This window comes from Microchirus variegatus (assembly GCF_963457635.1).
Source record: "Microchirus variegatus genome assembly, chromosome: 19".
In the NCBI taxonomy this organism is placed as follows: Eukaryota; Metazoa; Chordata; class Actinopteri; order Pleuronectiformes; family Soleidae; genus Microchirus; species Microchirus variegatus.
In genome coordinates, this window is record NC_139820.1 from 20,079,491 (window position 1) to 20,098,596 (window position 19,106).

Genomic DNA, 19,106 nt, shown 5'->3' on the forward strand with positions numbered 1-19,106 from the left:
TGTTTGACGCGATTGTGACGATAATATGTGATAATATACGAAGATAATTTACTGTTAGACTGTCGTTTGTATATGTTCACGTTTGTTTACTGTCCTGTTGTATTTGTGTGTGTGCGGAGCCTCAAGTTAAGTCTCAGTCTGTGAAACACATTCACAGATTGGAACTTCCGCAATCGACAACTTTTTTTAAACGAGACGTTGTCGAAACACATATTTAGAATCCTAGTGACGTAAAAAACGAACTACAGCCTCATTTTCACCAGAAACAGCTGAAAAGTTCTTTTAAAATATTCACTAACTCCACCATGATACAGCGTCACCTCATATGTTTCCAATGGATGAAAGAATTTGCTTTTGTATCTTTTTTTGTGACTATTTACGTGTAATGATTGTCAATAACTGAACAAAAGTCACAGAGCAGGTTCACCCTGATAGAGATAGATAGATACTTTATTGACCCTGAAGGTAAATTCAAGCATCCAGTAGCAGTAACATACATTAAACTATACATGCATTAAAGTTAACTTCTAACACAGTAACCATACACTGAGATTGATCTGAGATAAATGTGTACAGAGAAATCAAAGAATTTAAATTAAACATATGTCACCAAATTGAACATTTGCATCGAATTTAAATATGTACAGAGACATTTAAAATGTGCAGGAGTTAAAACTCTGAAAGTACATAAAATGTAAACATTTGCATCAGAAATACAACTGTGTAAAGTTAACCCGTGATTATTGTCTATACAAAAACTATATAAAAAAGAAAGTGACTAGAAATAAAAACGTTTTATACAACTATAAACTATATTAAAAGTATAAAGTGACCATAGAAGGGGAAATGTTTCTACAAATATGTGAAAGAAAGACTGTGTGTGTCTCTAGAAGGCTGTGAGGACCAAATGTCATTTTGAGGACATCTCAGTTTTTCATGATGGTCACTGATGACTGCAGTGATCAGCGTAGTTTCTTCAGCTCTTTTTGATGTGAATGATGTGCGTGTGTGTGTGTGTGTGTCAGCTCACAGTCTCTCTCTCTCACAGACAGAATGCAGCAGAGTGATGTTGTGCAGGAGGACGAGGTCGGAGCAGAGTCTCTGTCTGTGAAGACTCACTGGTGTAAAGAACGTAATCCTCCGAACTTCAGTCCTGAACCTGGAGGCTCAGAGACAAAGTAAGACACATCCTAGCAGTGTAGTTTGGCGTGACACATCGTAGCAGCGTAGTTTGACGAGACACATCGTAGCAGCGTAGTTTGAAGTGACACTTCTTGCAGTCACCACCCGATGCATACTTGGTAAAATACAGTAGACCATCATCAGTGATGGATGTGATGTTTGTGTTTACAGAGATCAGAGAGCAGAGTCTCCAGGACCAGTCTTCAGTGGTCTGTCTATGAAGAGTGACGAGTCCATGGATCAACCTCCAGCCTTCAGTCATGAACCTGCAGCCTCAGAGACAAAGTAAGAGACATGTGTCCACCTGTCCCTGACATTTTAGTAATAAAGAAATGTCTTCACACACACACGTCCACCTGCCCCTGCATATTAGTAATAAGGAAATGTCTTCACAGACACATGTCCACCTGTCCCTGACATGTTCGTTTTGAAGACATGTCTTCACAGAGACACGTCCAACTGTCCCTGACGTGTTAGTAATAAAGAAATGTCTTCACAGACACATGTCCACCTGTCCCTGACGTGTTAGTAATAAAGAAATGTCTTCACAGAGACATGTCCACCTGTCCCTGACGTGTTAGTAATAAAGAAATGTCTTCACAGAGACGAGTTTGCTGTTCCTGTGGACGAGCAGACGTCCTGCTGTCCTCTGTGTCAGGACGTCCTGAAGGATCCAGTCTCCACCAGCTGTGGTCACTGGTTCTGCAGACGCTGCATCTCCCCATACTGGGACCAGTCTGGTCCACCAGGAGACTCCTGCTGTCCTCAGTGTGGACAAAGACCCAGGACAGGACGTGGACCACAGGGTAAGACTCATAAGGAGAGCAGCTCCCATCAGCATGAGCAGACTTTGGAAATGGAAAAAACAGGAGAAAAATGTTTAAAATGTTAAAAATGTTACTCATGTGATCATGAAGATGATGGAGTTTAACTCTCTGCTGCCCTCTGCAGGTTGAATAGATGAAGGTTTACCCTCATTTTCCTGCTTTTCTATCATTATTGTTCTCTTGTATGCAGATGATTCTCTTTCCTTTCCAATCATCACAGTTATTCTAGAATGATTCAGTCTTTCACAATAAAGTCATTCAAGTCATTACAGTGAAAATTACTGTAGTTTTTCATTTGACAACAACATAAAACAACAACATCACAGAAAAAAGATGAAAATAATCCTCAGCTGCTCAAATTCTTTCTTCAGTCTGACTTTGTCTCTTGTCTTTCAGCAGATGTTGGTCTGCAGGAGGTTCTAGATGAACATAAGATCAGTCTGAGGAGGAGATTTAAACATGTGACTGAAGGAACTGAAGGAAGAGGAAGTAGAACTCTCCTGAACAGGATCTTCACTGAGCTCTACATCACAGAGGGACAGAGTGGAGAGGTCAATACTCAACATGAGGTGATGCAGCTGGAGACCACCTCCAAGAAGAAGAAGAAGATGGTCCAGGACACTCCCATCAAGTGCTGCGACATCTTTAAAGCCTTACCTGACCAGCAGAGGCACATCAGAGTGGTCCTGACCAACGGCGTCGCTGGTGTTGGAAAAACCTTCTCGGTGCAGAAGTTCACTCTGGACTGGGCTGAGGGTTTGGAAAACCAGGATGTGAATCTGCTGATTCTGCTTTCGTTCAGGGAGCTGAACCTGATCAGAGATGAGCAGCACAGTCTTCTCACTCTGCTCCATGTTTTCTATCCAACATTAGAGAAGGTCAGAGCAGGGAAGCTCGCTGTCTGTAAACTTTTGTTCATCTTTGACGGCCTGGATGAAAGCAGACTCTCACTGGACTTCAACAGCAGGACGCTGGTTTCTGACGTCACACACAGGTCATCAGTCAACGTGCTGCTGACCAACCTCATCCAGGGGAATCTGCTTCCCTCAGCTCTCATCTGGATAACTTCTCGACCTGCAGCAGCCAATCAGATCCCTCCTACATGTGTTGACAGGGTAACAGAAGTACGAGGCTTCACTGAGGACCAGAAGGACGAGTACTTCAGGAAGAAATCCAGAACTGAAGATCTGTCCAGCAGAATCATCTCACACATCAAGGCCTCCAGGAGCCTTCACATCATGTGTCAAATCCCAGTCTTCTGCTGGATCAGTGCTACAGTTCTGGAGCACATGTTGACCACAGAGCAGAGAGGAGAGCTGCCCAAGACCCTGACAGACATGTACTCACACTTCCTGCTGGTTCAGACAAAGAGGAAGAAGAATAAGTACGAGGAAGGACGTGAGACGAGTCCACAGGAGCTGATGGAGGCTGACAGGGACGTTCTTCTGAAGCTGGGGAGGCTGGCCTTTGAACATCTGCAGAAAGGAGACATCATGTTCTACCAAGAAGACCTGGACCGGTGTGGTCTTAGTGTGACAGAGGCCTCGGTTTACTCAGGAGTTTTTACAGGGATCTTCGAAAGAGAGAGTGTGATCTTCGAGAAAACAGTTTACTGCTTTGTTCATCTGAGCGTTCAGGAGCATCTGGCTGCAGTCTACATGTTCCACTGTTTCACCAACAGCAAGACAGAGGTACTGCAGGACTTCTTCAGAAAAAAAGAATATGATGGTGGTCTGGACGTGTTCCTGGAAGCAGCCATGGAGAAATCCCTTCAAAGTGAAAATGGTCACCTGGACCTGTTTGTCCGCTTCCTTCATGGACTCTGTCTGGAGTCCAACCAGAGACTCTTAAGAGGTCTGCTGGGTCAGACTCAGAGCAGTCCAGAAATCATCCAGAGAGTCATCGAGAACCTGAAGACAATGGACATGTACAACATCTCACCTGACAGAAGCATCAACATCTTCCACTGTCTGACAGAGATGAACGACCAATCAGTGCATCAGGAGATCCAAGAGTTCATGAAGTCAAACAGATTACAGGAACTCTCTGAGATCCACTGCTCAGCTCTGGCCTACATGCTGCAGATGTCTGAGGAGGTTCTGGATGAGTTGGACGTGGACAAGTACAAGACATCAGAACGGGGAAAACTCAGACTGGTTCCAGCTGTGAGGAACTGCAGGAAGGCCAAGTAAGTTCAGACATGATCAATAACAGTGATGGTTGATCAAATATTCTCATTCTTCTCACTTTGTGAATCAGCCGTGTTGTTTTTCATATTTTAAATGATGCAGCTCTATCAGCTGCTTGTGATTCTTGCTTTGAACGTCTTTATTTTGTCATTTACTGTTAGTGTTTCATTGTTAACTTTCTCTTTGTGTGACTTATACATAATCAGCTGTTCACAGCATTTTCTACTGGTTGAGAACAGAATTACTGCAGTAGATTAACTTAGGATGGTCTATTTTACTGTCATGAATACTTTAGAATAACTCCACACTAGTACAGGTTCACTTGGCCCCATAAAATGATGTTGTTTACAAAGAAGAGCTACTCATAATTCTAATGAAGTGAGGAATTAGAATGCAAAAACAATTGCAGTCAAAATACAGAACTTTTAAGGTGCAAATCAACATTTTTTATAAAAATTCCCCATGTTACCTACTGATGTGGAGGGTGCCGACCTTAACTGAGTATTCTTGATATTCCAAGACATGCTTACTAGGGCTGTCAAAATTACTCAAAAATGATATTCGAATATTCCCTCTAAAAAAACACAGATATTCGAATATATTCGCATAGTATTTGCATTGCGCATCTGGTGTGCGTTGCATCCGCTGCATCTGGGGCTTTCAATCAGCCAGACTGTCAGGTTATGACAGCATGACGTCAATAACAGGACAAACTAATACAACTACCTGTATATGTAGTTTATTTAAGGATAAACATAGTTCACAACATTACCTACACAAAAATAAGTAAATGAACTAATGACCAAGACCACAGCGTTCTGAACTTTGTAATCATATACACCAGTATGGCGGTATATTAGACATATATATACCGCCCTCCAGAGTGGAAATCTTAAAAACGCTCCTCTGTCGCGTTCCCATCTAAAGGGTTGAAAACGCAAAAGTGTTTTCTGAGCTGCTCACGATGGCACGACGCTGAAGTTGGCACCACATTCGACGCTGAAGTTGGCAACACATTTGCGAATGTGGTGCCAACTTCAGCGTCGTCACGCTGGCTATCCTCCTGTACGCGTTGACGTCAGATCCATGTGCAGTACAGCCAAACAACAAGAAACATGTCGGATTCTATCCATCAGTCCGACATTCAAGTTGCCTTAGCTGCTCTGATACCTATCCAGGAGTCATTTTCAGCAATTACGGCGAGTTAATATTGTGGTTTTTTTCGACTGTGGGCTACTCAGCGCTACTAGAGAGAAGTAGAAGGACGTTTCAGCGATGCGCGCGCTCCTGGTGTTGTATGACAGTGCCACCTAGCCACCTGGCATGCATACTACATCAAATTTCACACGCTTTTGCGTCACCGTGTGCATGCAGATTTCCACCCAAAGACGCTCGTCTAAACGCCAAATAAAAAGTGGGAACGCAACGCCACTTTTGCGGTTTGTGTTCAGATCGTTGTCGTGTAATATTAATATGATCCATCTATCCATCCATTATCTACCGCTTTATCCTCCACCAGAGGGTCGCGGGCGGTGCTGTGCCTATCTCAGCTGACATTGGGCGATAGGCGGGGTACACCCTGGACAGTTCGCCTGTCCATCGCAGGGCCAGATACAGAGATAAACAACCATTCACTCATGATATTTTTATATAACATCACAGACTGGATTATTGTGAACTCTCAGAGACTCGGTGTGAAGTCGTGGTCTCAGCTCTGAACACATGATCAAACACTGACTGCTTTCAACCAGCAACTTTTCATCTTTTATTCTATATTCAGGTTGAGACGCTGCAGTTTGTCAGAGATCAGCTGTTCTTCTGTGGTCTCAGCTCTCAAGTCAAACCCCTCCCACCTGAGAGAACTGGACCTGAGTCTGAACAATCTGCTGGATTCAGGAGTGAAGCAGCTGTGTTCTGGACTGGAGAGTCCACATTGTAGACTGAAGACTCTGTCGTGAGTTGAGTTCACTGACTGAAACTGCTGTTGTTTTTTAAACTTTCATTTTTGTAACATTAAACTCATTTGATACTCACTCACTCTCTCTCACTCACACAAACACGCTCTCTCACACTCACACACACACACACTCTCTCTCTCTCTCTCTCTCTCTCTCGCGCTCTCGCTCTCTCTCTTTCTCTCTTTCTCTCACACTCACTCTCTCACACACACACAGTCGTTGTCTAAAGTCTCATCTTTTATTCTTTATTCAGGTTGATAAACTGCAGATTGTCAGAGATCAGCTGTTCTTCTCTGGCCTCAGTTCTGAAGTCTTACTCCTCCCACCTGAGAAAACTGGACCTGAGCTGCAACCAGTATCTGCAGGATTCAGGAGTGAAGCTGCTGTGTTCTGGACTGGAGAGTCCACATTGTAGTCTGAAGACTCTGAGGTGAGTTCAAGCTATACTTAGCTTTCTTGTATGTCTCACAGCACTTAGTAAAAATTTGAACATGAACACATCCGCCTCCCTCAAAGTCCCACCCTCCAGGGCGGAACAGCAGTAGCTATGCGCATGCGAGATTCATTAGCAGCCTGGACACTGAGTGTGAAGGTTGTCTGTCTCTACGCTGACTGTAGGCTGGGACAGTGGAGGTTACCATGCTTTGGGAGGTGATCCCGGCAACACACGCTGCTTGTTGAGCACGTTAACCACTTTTCTCTGACCCTCTTTTTGGAGTCCCTGCTCGAAAATGACATGCCCAAACTAAATAGAGTAAATCTCTGCAGTTACAAGTTCTATGTGGATTATCTTGGTATCAAAATAAAGATAACACTTGTGATATTCCACCAGACGTTTAAGTTTCACTGTAGATGCCACTGTATCAGAGTAAATGTACATGGAACACAGCATAACTGAAGGATTTTTTTCTCTCGCTTAAAAAAATATTGCATTTTAAAGCAAATATCACCTTTAAAATATACAGTTGGACCTTAAAAACACATGGAGGTCATGTAACAACATGTGGACATGAGCTGTGCAAAGTCTGATGCTGCTGAAATGAAGCAGAGTGAAATTACAGAGGTTTTAGTAAAGAGATGTCTAGTTCTGTTCTCTCTTTTGGCACAGTTTGGCACCATCTGTGCCATTTGAGATTTCTTAGGAACCAAATTATTAAAAACCCATTTAATTTTATTTGTATCTCTAGTCCTTTACTACAGGTCTAAAAAGAACTTGTTTTGAAAAAAAAGGAAAAAAGTATGATAACTTGCTGTAAATGGATGCTCCCTGTGCGGTGCGTAATAACAACTCTGTGACTCTGCAGCGTCTTCAGTTACGCAGCGCCATAGCTCTGGCTTACCTTGGTCAATTAGGGTGATTGACAGCTCGTTTTAAACCTCTAAACCGGTAGAATCAGACCCCAGTCTCCAAATGCGTGTGAATCACTTCATTAGCGAGTCAAAAGGACATAAATGCATATGACGCATTTGTGCAGACATTCGTCCTTCTACAATCAGAACGATCTAATGTCGCTCTGTAATGATCGATCAGAGCGGGATTTGTTCCCAAAGCATGCTGGGAAGTGTAGTTCTTCATTAGAAGTGGTTTTGTTCCGATGGAAATAACTTGTTTTGATAAACAGCAAAGGTAAGACAACATTTCTGCTTGTATTTCTTGAAAGTCAGTTGTTGTTTTGCTCTTATTTTGGGGCTGGATCTGTGAATCTTGGTCGTAGAGTGATAAAAATGGTACTGCTGGAATCTGTGGATTCTCCGTTGTCCAGCTGACACATGTTTTTTTTTTGTTTACATAATCACGCTGACGCTCCGGTGCTGCCTTTCAACATGTGCACTGTAACGTTTTTATCGCTCCTGCTGGTTTGATCCATCGGTGTTTTAACTGTGTTTCGTGAACATAAGAATGGATATATATGAGCTTTTAGCTGAGTTTCTGTTGGCATAGTTGTTGGCAACACTGCTCTGTCAGAGATGCGCGTGACTCGCAAGCTGTGACAGCGATCGTTAGGGCTGAACAATATATCGCTATTGTATTGAAATCTAGATATGAACATTCACAATATTAATATCGAAAAAGCAACGATATAAACAATATAGATTTTCCCCGTGCTCGCCCTGCATGTACAGCTCTGTCACAATAAACATCATTTTTACAATTGCCCTTGAATGCACAACTACGGCCAGCCAACCACAAACCTTATTTCATGCTTGCTGTGGATCGACAGCTGAAGCAAATCAATGTTTATTTTAATTGTTCATACTTTTATCATAATAATATGATAATTATATGATAAGTTTCAAAACCTGGTGGGTTTATCTTACGTTTTAGAGTGCCATGCGCTTATTAGGAGCAATTTAAAGGTGAAGTAAGTAGTTTATAATGCCATCTAGAGGAGAGGCTGAAATTTACAACAAAGAACTGCTCCTCTGCTCACCCCCTCCCTTCCCTGAGCGCTACGGTATCCTCAGCAGGTCAAATGTCGTCCTCGTCGTCTTTCTCCGTGTCAGCAGATGAGGTTCGTGAGGTGAGGGAGAGGGCGAGCTACCACAGCCGTAACAGACGAAGCGAAGAGAGTGGAGGCGGGACTTCTGCTACAAGTAAAGAGACGCTTGATTTGTTCTCTCGCGTTTGTCCTTACAGGCTCCCGTAGAAACATGGTGTCGTGGCAATTCAGTAGCGGCCCGTGACCATGTTATTTTACATGACTTTTTGAAACACTTCGAAAATGAAACAAATAATATTATACAGCGACTAGACAATGCAGGAGCACATAATATGTATCCAAAAGTGGATTTTGGGTTATATAAACCCATAAATACTACACAGTGTCCCTTTAAGATTACAAAAGAAAAGTGTAAAAATGCAAGTCAGGTAAGTATAGCTTTCACTGACTGAAGCTGCTGTTGATTTTTTTTAACTTTTATTTTATTAACTTTAAACTCATTTGATTCACACACGCAGTCATTTAAAAGTTGTCTAAAGTCTCATCTTTTATTCTTTATTCAGGTTGAAGGGCTGCAATTTGTCAAAGATCAGCTGTTGTTCTCTGGCCTCAGTTCTGAAGTCAAACCCCTCCCACCTGAGAGAACTGGACCTGGGTTGTAACAAGGATCTGAAGGATTCAGGAGTGAAGCTGCTGTGTTCTGGACTGAAGAGTCCCCACTGTAGACTGAAGACTCTGGGGTGAGTTCACTGACTGAAGCTGCTGTTGTTTTTTTGAACTTTCATTTTTATTGAAGAGATATTTCACTGTTTAAAAGATGAATGTCTATTAAAACTGGGCGATCTTTGTAGTAGAAATGTGAAATAATATTTGAAGTAAGTGCCTTCTTGGCTGAGTGTCACAGTGAAGCAGACGGCATGAGTTGTGTAAACACACCAATCTCTGTGAGGAATTAGTTTGCGTATACATAACGGACCTGCAAATTACACTGTTTTTTTTCTATGGTGTTAAATTGTATACACTTACACAATTTAATACACTCTCTCTCTCTCTCTCTCTCTCTCTCTCTCTCTCTCTCTCTCTCTCTCTCTCTCTCTCACAGTCGTTGTCTCAAGTCTCATCTTTTATTTTTTATTCAGGTTGAGTCGCTGCAGTTTGTCAAAGATCAGCTGTTCTTCTGTGGCCTCAGTTCTGAAGTCAAACCCCTCCCACCTGAGAGAACTGGACCTGAGTGACAACCCTCTGAAGGATTCAGGAGTGAAGCTGCTGTGTTCTGGACTGGAGAGTCCACATTGTAGACTGAAGACTCTGGGGTGAGTTCACTGACTGAAGCTGCTGTTGTTTTTTTAAACTTTTATTTTGTTTACATTAAACTCATTTGATTCACACACACACACACACACACACACACACACACACACACACACACACACACACACACACACACACACACACACACACACACACTCTCTCTCTCTCTCTCTCTCTCTCTCTCTCTCTCTCTCTCTCTCTCTCTCTCTCTCTCTCTCTCTCTCTCTCTCTCTCTCTCTCTCTCTCTCTCTCTCTCTCTCTCTCTCTCTCTCTCTCTCACACACACACAGTCGTTTAAAGGCTCATCTTTTATTCTTTATTCAGGTTGAGTGGCTGCAGTTTGTCAAAGATCAGCTGTTCTTCTCTGGCTTCAGTTCTGAAGTCAAACTCCTCCCACCTGAGAGAACTGGACCTGCGTTGGAACGAGGATTTGCAGGATTCAGGAGTGAAGCTGCTGTGTTCTGGACTGGAGAGTCCACATTGTAGACTGGAGACTCTGGGGTGAGTTCACTGACTGAAGCTTTTTGGGTATCGGTACGGTTTCGATATCTTAATATAAAACTGCTCAGACAAGCAAAGGCAATATCGCATTGTAAAAATAATTAAAAGCACAGGTATAATCAAACCACAAACTTTATGTAAACAGTAGTGCACTATCAGATCAAATTAAACAGCAAACATAAAATCACGCAAATTAAAAATAAATATAAAGTTTAGTGCTATCCAATAAAAATAAACAACATTTTAACCCACTCACAGAAACTACTTAACACTACAAATACAATCAAATGTGAACATGACACCGAGCTGCTCCAAGTGAAAGTGACGGATGATGGTGACGTAAATGAGAGGTATGTGTATTGAACCGAAAAGGGTATACTGAACGGTTTGGTAAAATACCAAATATTGTTGCATCACTAACATACACACTCACAATTTTATTCTTTATTCAGGTTGAGACACTGCAGTTTGTTAGAGATCAGCTGTTCTTCTCTGGCCTCAGTTCTGAAGTCAAACTCCTCCCAACTGAGAGAACTGGACCTAAGTGGCAACGATCTGGAGGATTCAGGAGTGAAGCAGCTGTGTTCTGGACTGGAGAGTCCACATTGTAGACTGGAGACTCTGAAGTGAGTTCACTGACTGAAGCTGCTGTTGTTTTTTTAAACTTTCATTTTATTAACACTAAACTCATTTGATTCACACACATACATGCACACTCTCACACTCTCGCACTCTCTCTCTCACACACACACACACACCAGGGGTGTGATTTTTCCGGGGTTTTTTTGGCCTGAAAATAAGCCTCATGTTAATCATGCAGACCGCAGAGTTTTTTTGGGGGGGGTGCGCAGGTCGGGTAAACTGCATGTTTTGGGCCGGTCCGGGGCTGTCATAATTTGATTAAAAAACTATATTATAAGTGCTGGGCACGCTAACGGCGTTATAACGCATGGCGAGTTTCCATGACGACTGACCGGAAAAAGACGCGTGTAACGGCATGTTTACGTGCCTCCCTATTGTTAAAATGGGGAGGCACTGTTTACCGGTTAGCTCCGTTAGCTCCTTGAGTGTCGTTTAGCTCGCCTACACACACACACAGGTGCTGTCTAAAGTCTTATCTTTTATTCTTTATTCAGGTTGATAAACTGCAGTTTGTCACAGATCAGCTGTTCTTCTCTGGCTTCAGTTCTGAAGTCAAACTCCTCTCACCTGAGAGAACTGGACCTGGGCTACAACGATGGTCTGCAGGATTCAGGAGTGAAGCAGCTGTGTTCTGGACTGGAGAGTCCACATTGTAGACTGAAGACTCTGAGGTGAGTTCACTGACTGATGCTGCTGTTGTTTTTTTAAACTTTCATTTTGTTAACATTAAACTCATTTGATTCACACACACACGTGAGGTTTTCATGACTTCAGGGGTCATTGCATTGACTTACATTCATTTCCTGGAAACTTACTCTAAACTTAACCGTAATTACCACTGGCCTAATCTTAACCCTGACCCTAACCTTACCCTACACTCAACCTAACCTTAAAACATTTCTTCACCTTAAAATATAGTCACTTTTTTGTCGACAAAACGATCGATAATCGACACGTGCGCACCTCGACAAAAAACATACAGTTAAAAAAGTCGGTCACAAACAGGTAAAGTTCACGACCAACAAGGTTAAAGAAGCTGTGCACGAAAAGGTGATCCTGCTGTCCAGACTGCAGTCTCAGGTGATGGTGTACGCATTGAGGAGGACAAGTCCATTTGTGAATGGATTAGGTAAGGGCGGGTCGGTAAGGTAACTAGGGAGCTTTGGCTGCTGTCCATGGTGCTCAAAGGCTGGTTTGTAGGATGAGTGTGTGGCCAGTCACCTGTAACGTTAGCCTACATGGTGACAACAGCAGTTCTCTCCAATGGCTGTGCATGTCCAAGTGTGTGTGTGTGTGTGTGTGTGTGTGTGTGTGTGTGCGTGCAGTGCAAACGAGCTTGCGCTAATGTTTAGGACGGGGGTGGGGGACACAACAATAAGCCGTATACACGAATGAAGACAGCATCTCACCCAGTCAAGAAAAAAAACTCTCCACTCCGCTTTCTTTTCTTATTTTTGCCCCTCATTTTTAGTATCTCTGCTTTGTTGGTCAACATTGGACATTACAGCCATGTTTTTGAGCCTTAAATTAAGTAGTACACTGTAGAAGAGTTTCCACCCCCACATTGCTGCTGCTGTAAAAAAAAAAAAAAAAAAAAAAAAAAATCAACACGTGGACCTCGACAATCGACTCTCAAAATGTCGTGAAGTTCCCATCCCTAGCACACACACACACAGTTGTTGTCTAAAGTCTCATCTTTTATTCTTTATTCAGGTTGATAAACTGCAGTTTGTCAGAGATCAGCTGTTCTTCTCTGGCCTCAGCTCTGAAGTCAAACCCCTCCCACCTGAGAGACCTGGACCTGAGTGGCAACGATCTGGAGGATTCAGGAGTGAAGCTGCTGTCCGATCTTGTGCAGAGTCCAGACTACAGACTGAAGACTCTGAGGTCAGTTGTGTGTGTGTGTGTGTGTGTGTGTGTCTATTAGGGATGCAACGATACAGTTTTCCCACGGTTCGGTATGCATCATGCTTTTTGGGCCACGGTAACGGTAAGGTTTCAATATCTTTAATATTAAACTACTCAGACTAGCAAAGGCAATATCGCAAGATGGCGCTGCTACGTGGCCCAAAAACTGTGATACATACCGAACCGTGGAGAAACTGTACCGTTGCATCCCTAATATATATAATCAGGTGGCCCTTATTTCAGGATGAAGCCAGCACAATGCATTTCTCTCTGAAAAACTGACTAAATGGGTCGTTGCAGACAATGTTAAAAGAACAACATACTTTGACTAAAAGTTGATTGAGAGGGGAAAAAGTATTTTAAAAAAGTGCAGAAAATTAAAGGCTGCTTGGCTAAAGTGATCTCAAATGCTTTAAAATGGAAAGCAAAACCAGAGACATGGAAGGAAACCAAAGACTTCCGTTCAAATGGATGGAAGAATAGCCAGAATGGTAAAGACTCAGCCAATGATCAGCTCCAGGGTCATCAAAGATGTTTATGTATGTTTACAGTATATATGTGATGTTTGTCCCCACAGAATCGGCAGTCAGGTGATTGAAGCTCCCTTAGACGACACATGTGAGTGCTTTCTACTAAAATGTTCAATCCCAGGAGCGCCCCCTTTGTTTGTAATTCCATGTCAAGTGAGCAATTCAAGATCGCTGTATCATTTTCTTTTCTTTTGTGACGTTCACACATTGAAACACCAAGGTAAAGTTTATCATCAGAACTAGATTGGACCACACGTTGATGTAGATGTTAGCACTGTTGCTTTTGCAGCAAGACAGACCTGGGGCCTCATGTACAAAAACTTGGATTTCCTACTAAAACTTGGCATACGCCAAAACCCAGAAACTGTCGTACGCATGGATCCAAGCACGTTCCCTTTGTACATCCCAAATCAACGTGGAATTGAGCGCACATGCAGAGGTGCCAAACCCTCCCTGTCCACGCCCCATTTACATATGCAAATAAATTTAAATAGAACCTGCGATTCACCTATTTGATCAAATAACGCACTGAACAAAGGAAAGCAAAGGAATTTCACACAGTCTGAGCAAGAGATTCTAGTGAATGAATGAAAACGTGCAGGGAGATTTTGTTTGGTACCTCAACAGAGATAAATATGACAAAAAAGACGTGAGTGGGAGCGTGTGCGTGAGTCTGTAAATGCTGTGGGATCAGAGCAGCGCACACAAACACACACACACACACACACACACACACACACACACACACACACACACACACACACACACACACAGAGATTAAAAAGAAATGGTCAGATCTCAAGGTGGAGGTGAAGCAGAGGGTTTCTGCTCATCACCGAAGCAAAGTGACCGCAACAGGTCATACAATCAGCTGCTCACACATCGCTCGTGCGTAAAGATGGCAGGATATTAAACACTTTGACTCATGTTTAATTTTTTTATTTATTTCTCACAATTAATGAATGTAGAAGTGCGCCGCGGCCGACATTTGCAACTTTACGCCCGATTTTACTGACATTATCAGGGGCTTGTTAGAAAGCTCTGCAGCTCTAATTTCACCAGCAGAAAATAAAGAAAAGCAAAAAACATGATATGTGAATGCGCACATGCCCAAATGTGCATTGTGCTGGTTTACATACGGGACAATTGAAAGAATAAACTATTTAATCACCCAGAAGCCACCCATCGTGCACTGTGCCAGCCTCCAGCCTGTTCCCATGCTGTTAGTCATTATGAATGAGTCATGCGTTGGACCAGACCACCTTACACGATGTTATTTAGCTGCATTTGCGCATCACATATGGTTTGAACATTGATGGAATGAAAATGTTTCCTATTAACGTAAACAAATTCATCCTGTGATGGCGCTTTTATAGCAATGTGTATGCTTTCAATAGCTTCGGAGCTATTGAAAGCACAATGTAATGGGTTACATTAGGGAAACCGGCTCTCGCTGAAAATTGCGCTTTAATGTTGGCCTGTTTAACAGCATTGTATGGGACTTTGATGAACCTGGATGACATTCGCATGATTCCGTCCCACACAGCTGACGTGGCTCGGCTCAGGGTTGACTGGCTCACTCCTCGTTTCATACATCTGAACGTGAGCGTGGAAAAGGACGTACGCCATGTTTTTGTGCGTACGCAACCTTTGTACATGAGGCCCCTGAAGAGGGAGAAGATGGATGACTCGATCAGATTGCTAATTAACCTGATAAACTTCCCACTGTGGAAACTGAAATGCACTTCATTCAGATTTAATCATCACTTTGACTTCCAAGTCTAGCTTTTTGAGCTGGTTTGTTCTTTTGGGATGAAAAGTGTTGACTCATGAGCCATTTTTGCGTTCTACATCAGGTGACTCTGAAGTCCAACTGGACCCAAACACATCAGACTCAGAGCTGGAGTCCGACCTGACCAAGGTGAGAGAAACTCCAGTACTAGTTGACTTTACTAATCCTCTATCTAACCTGATTGGCTTCCTTTTTTGTGCTAGCGTAGCCTTAGCCTCAGTCACATGACACACATGACTTATGTGATGTTTGGTTCTGACTCTCAGACTCCGTCCCTCTTCACACCTGAGCTGCAAACTGAATCTACCAAAGTCTCTTACAGGTAATCACATGACAAACTTCACTGGGCGGAGCTTATAGCGTTGTCATATAATGCGACCGCTGAATGAATGTTTGGGAACACATTTTCTCTGTTGACGTGTGAACGATGACAGGTGTTTATCATCTTCTTCAGCTTCAGGTGTCCTGGTCCAGGTGGGTTCCAGTGCACTCTGACTGGACTGGTGTTTGTTGTGGATCAGGAGGCGGAGCTGCTCTACAGGACCGTCCAATGGGACGAGAGCCTCCTCCAGTCAGCCTCCAAGATGGCTGCAGGGCCGCTGTTTGATATCCAGTGTCCTGAAGGTGGCGTCAGTGAGCTCCACCTGCCCCACTGTGTGAGCGAGGAAGGTAAAGAAATGACGGCGTATGAAATGTGGTGAACCCGGTTGCAAACAGTCAGATGGTGTGAAGTTTAACAAAGTCTGTGCTTTTTCAGAGCTGCAGCCTGACATGCTGTCTGTCGCCCACGTCACCTCTGATGGAATAAACACCATGAAGCCACTGAAGGTCACGGACACTCACGTGATGGTGGAGCTCCCTCATCTGTCCATGTTCGGCCTGATCTACGACATCTACAACATCAGCTACGAGATCTACAAACGCTTGTTAACCATGAGAGGCCAAGTTCTGCTGTTCCTCCGACCGCCGAACACTCGGCCTCGAGTACTTGACGTCATTCTGCTGCAGGATAACGTCCCATTACCAGAGGTAAAGTGCTTAGCAGGGTGGCAGCGGGTCCTTAAAAGGTCTTAAAAAGTCGTAAATCAATTTTCCTAAAAATAAAGCCTTAAAGAGTATTAAATTGTCTTAAATTCAGATTGTAAGTCTTAACTTGATGTTAATTAAAGCCGCGCCAGATTTTAAGTAATTTCAAGTGTTTTTTGTAAGACTCTATGTTGGCTTTTAAGTATTGTTAATAAATGGGTTAATCGGTGGGCTGCCCGAGAGGTCCTACCACCGGGCTTAGCAGGTTTTCTGGCTGGATATGTATTTCCATTGCAAGTTTGGTCTCAAATTTCATTTAGAGGTGGTATTAAAAGGTCGTAAACAGTCTTACATTTAACTCGTTTATACCTGTAGACACCCTGGTTGAGGGTTTTTGCTGCTGCTGAGAACCTGCCTGAGACACAGAGGCTCATTCTCAGTGAAAAATATGGCTGTTACAACCTGATTTGGTTCAGATTGTCCTCAGTGACACAAAGTGACCACACAAGGCAGCAGAGGACCAGCAGCTTTGGTGTGAGAGAGAAACCTCTTCATGATCATGTTCTCATGTGTTTGTCGTTAAAGGTAGAATCTCAACAACGTGACGCAGAATTCATCACCGTCTCAGGAGAGTGTAAACTGAGAAGAGGTCAGAGTTACAGCTTCTACAGTGACTGTGAGGAGGTGGAGATTCAGCCTCTGGTGACTACACACACACACACACTTTAACCACCTCTATATACACACACACACTTTAACCACCTCTACACACACGTGTGGTTTTCAGACGTACGACTTCCACCCGAGGTATGGACCAAACTTCCTCCCAACCTTTGAGATTTTTCTTCCTGGAAAATGCGACAAAGTGACTTTGATCCTCCAGGACGGAGAAATGAGGGAAATCTGGAAACGTAATGTTCCTCTGCCAGGTAACCGCTTTCAAAATAAAAGACTCTTTCTGTTTGTCCACACTCCAACACAACCCAGCAGCGTTCAAAGTCCAAACTTCATTTCTCTTCATTTCCACTAAGGTCATTCAACACAAGAGTCTCAGGAAGAATCTGCAGGAAGGAAACTGGCCTCAGAGGACAAGCTCCGCAAGTGTCGGCTCCAGTTTATCGATTGCATGTCTTCACCCTGTCTGGACAAGGTTCTGGACAAACTTGTCCAACATAGAGTCATCAGTGATGCTGAGATGGAGAAGGTCAGGGTCAAGGAAAGACGTGACAAAGCACAGATGTTGGTGGACATGGTCCTGAAGAAGGGAAATAAAGCCTGCTCACTTCTGATCACTTCTGTCCGTAGGGAGGACCCTTATCTCTCCAAAAAACTCAATCTATGAGGACGCTCTCTCATTTCTGTAATTTCTCCTGGAACAAAGTGTGAGGAGCAGATTGTTCTTCTTGAGATTATTTTGCTCCGCTGATTCCTGTATTTTTGAGCGGGTTAACGTGCATAAAGAAACCCTGGGAAGTTGTGAAGGAGGTCAGGTGTGTTAAAAAATGCCAAAGTGGCATCGTGCTCAGACCTGTGATGAAGAGACAAGTGTCCTTAGATTGGGACGAAACTCAGAGTTCATTGTTCTCAGTCCAAGGTTTTTTCCGGACGTTTTTGGGAATTCTCAACGCAACAGGAAGTTAGCCATATTACGTTGGCATTTTAGATTTCACGATGTCATGTTTGAGGCATTTACTAAACTGTAAAATTAAAACTCTGAAATACTTTAATTCACGCCCCACTTGGACCTGGGTGTAGTTGCCTCTATAGTGCCTTCTAATTAGGGCTGCAACGATAAGTCAATTACGCCGACTTCAAAAAACTGTTGACGCTAAAACGTAAACGTTGACACGTAGTGTTATTGTTGCAGTAAATCACACACCGGCCGCTTCATGCTCATCTGTAACTGCAGTGCAAACAAACACACACTCGAGCTATCCAGAACTAGCTACAGGAAGTGATGGGGACAGTACTGCTCGCTGTTTACATCCCGCAAGGAAGCAGAGAAGAAGAACGCACGAATTATGGCAGAAACAGAATAAGAGGCTTGAGAACTCCAACACAAAGTTTCCAAAGATTGCGAACATTTCAGTGAAAATAAACCAGCGAAACACGTTAAATGCTATCTCTGTGAAGCGCAAGTCTCATTCCATGCTAGCACTGAGATTTGAGGCTCGTTACAGCATCCTGGTAAGAATGCGTTACAGTAATCTAGTCTAAATATAATAAAGACATGAGCAAGCTTTTTGGGTTTTCTGATGTTGCACAGGTGGAAGTAACTGACTTAGAGACTTGTTGTATGTGAGAGTCGAATGTCAAATGTGGTCAATAACAACTCCAAGGTTCCTTACAGTCATGGAGGCCATGGTGAAGCCATCCAGGGTGACTGAGTGTTCAGATGGAGCTTCCCTAAGCTGTTAGGACTCGTACCATAACGGAAGTTTTGACAATCTCCACTTCCTCATAGTGAATTATGCTGACTGAGGTGTGTGGCTTTGCTTTTCTGAAACTAATGACAAGTTCCTTTGTTTTTAAAACATTTAAATCAAGAAAGCTGTCGTCACACCACTTCACAAAGGTAGTAGCCGTGAACCGTACTTGTGAAACATCATCAGCCTAAAGCCAAGTTCTAATTCGCAAGTGTTCTCGTTCCGCCCATTTTACCCAGTATGCATCGGGCGGTGACTTGAGCGTACTCGGGAAATCCATGTATCCCAGAATGCATTTCAGCGCGATATATTACACTCTGTGTGTCATGTGCAGTGAATACAGTAAATATGTGTTATCCAGAAGAACATGGTC

The 19,106-nt window shown here is 43.2% G+C and overlaps 2 protein-coding genes across 2 annotated transcripts in view; one reads left to right on the top strand and one right to left on the bottom strand.

The window, feature by feature from the left end:
• The window catches only part of LOC310941034 (NACHT, LRR and PYD domains-containing protein 3-like), a gene marked incomplete at both ends in the record, with an annotated part of 313,773 nt that overhangs the window by 35,548 nt on the left and 259,119 nt on the right, over positions 1-19,106 (bottom strand). The window lies entirely within an intron of this gene.
• Positions 1,054-18,554, top strand: LOC310940537 (NACHT, LRR and PYD domains-containing protein 12-like; the record flags this gene model as incomplete). Its single annotated transcript, XM_083905526.1, has 20 exons — positions 1,054-1,178; positions 1,354-1,467; positions 1,786-1,988; positions 2,406-4,197; positions 5,979-6,152; positions 6,410-6,586; positions 9,161-9,337; positions 9,737-9,910; positions 10,233-10,409; positions 10,862-11,035; positions 11,546-11,722; positions 12,765-12,938; positions 13,537-13,577; positions 15,346-15,410; positions 15,548-15,603; positions 15,736-15,950; positions 16,039-16,310; positions 16,893-17,009; positions 17,095-17,236; positions 17,339-18,554. 20 exons carry the CDS (start codon positions 1,054-1,056, stop codon positions 17,647-17,649), a joined length of 4,857 nt encoding a protein of 1,618 aa, XP_083761652.1. The 3' UTR covers positions 17,650-18,554.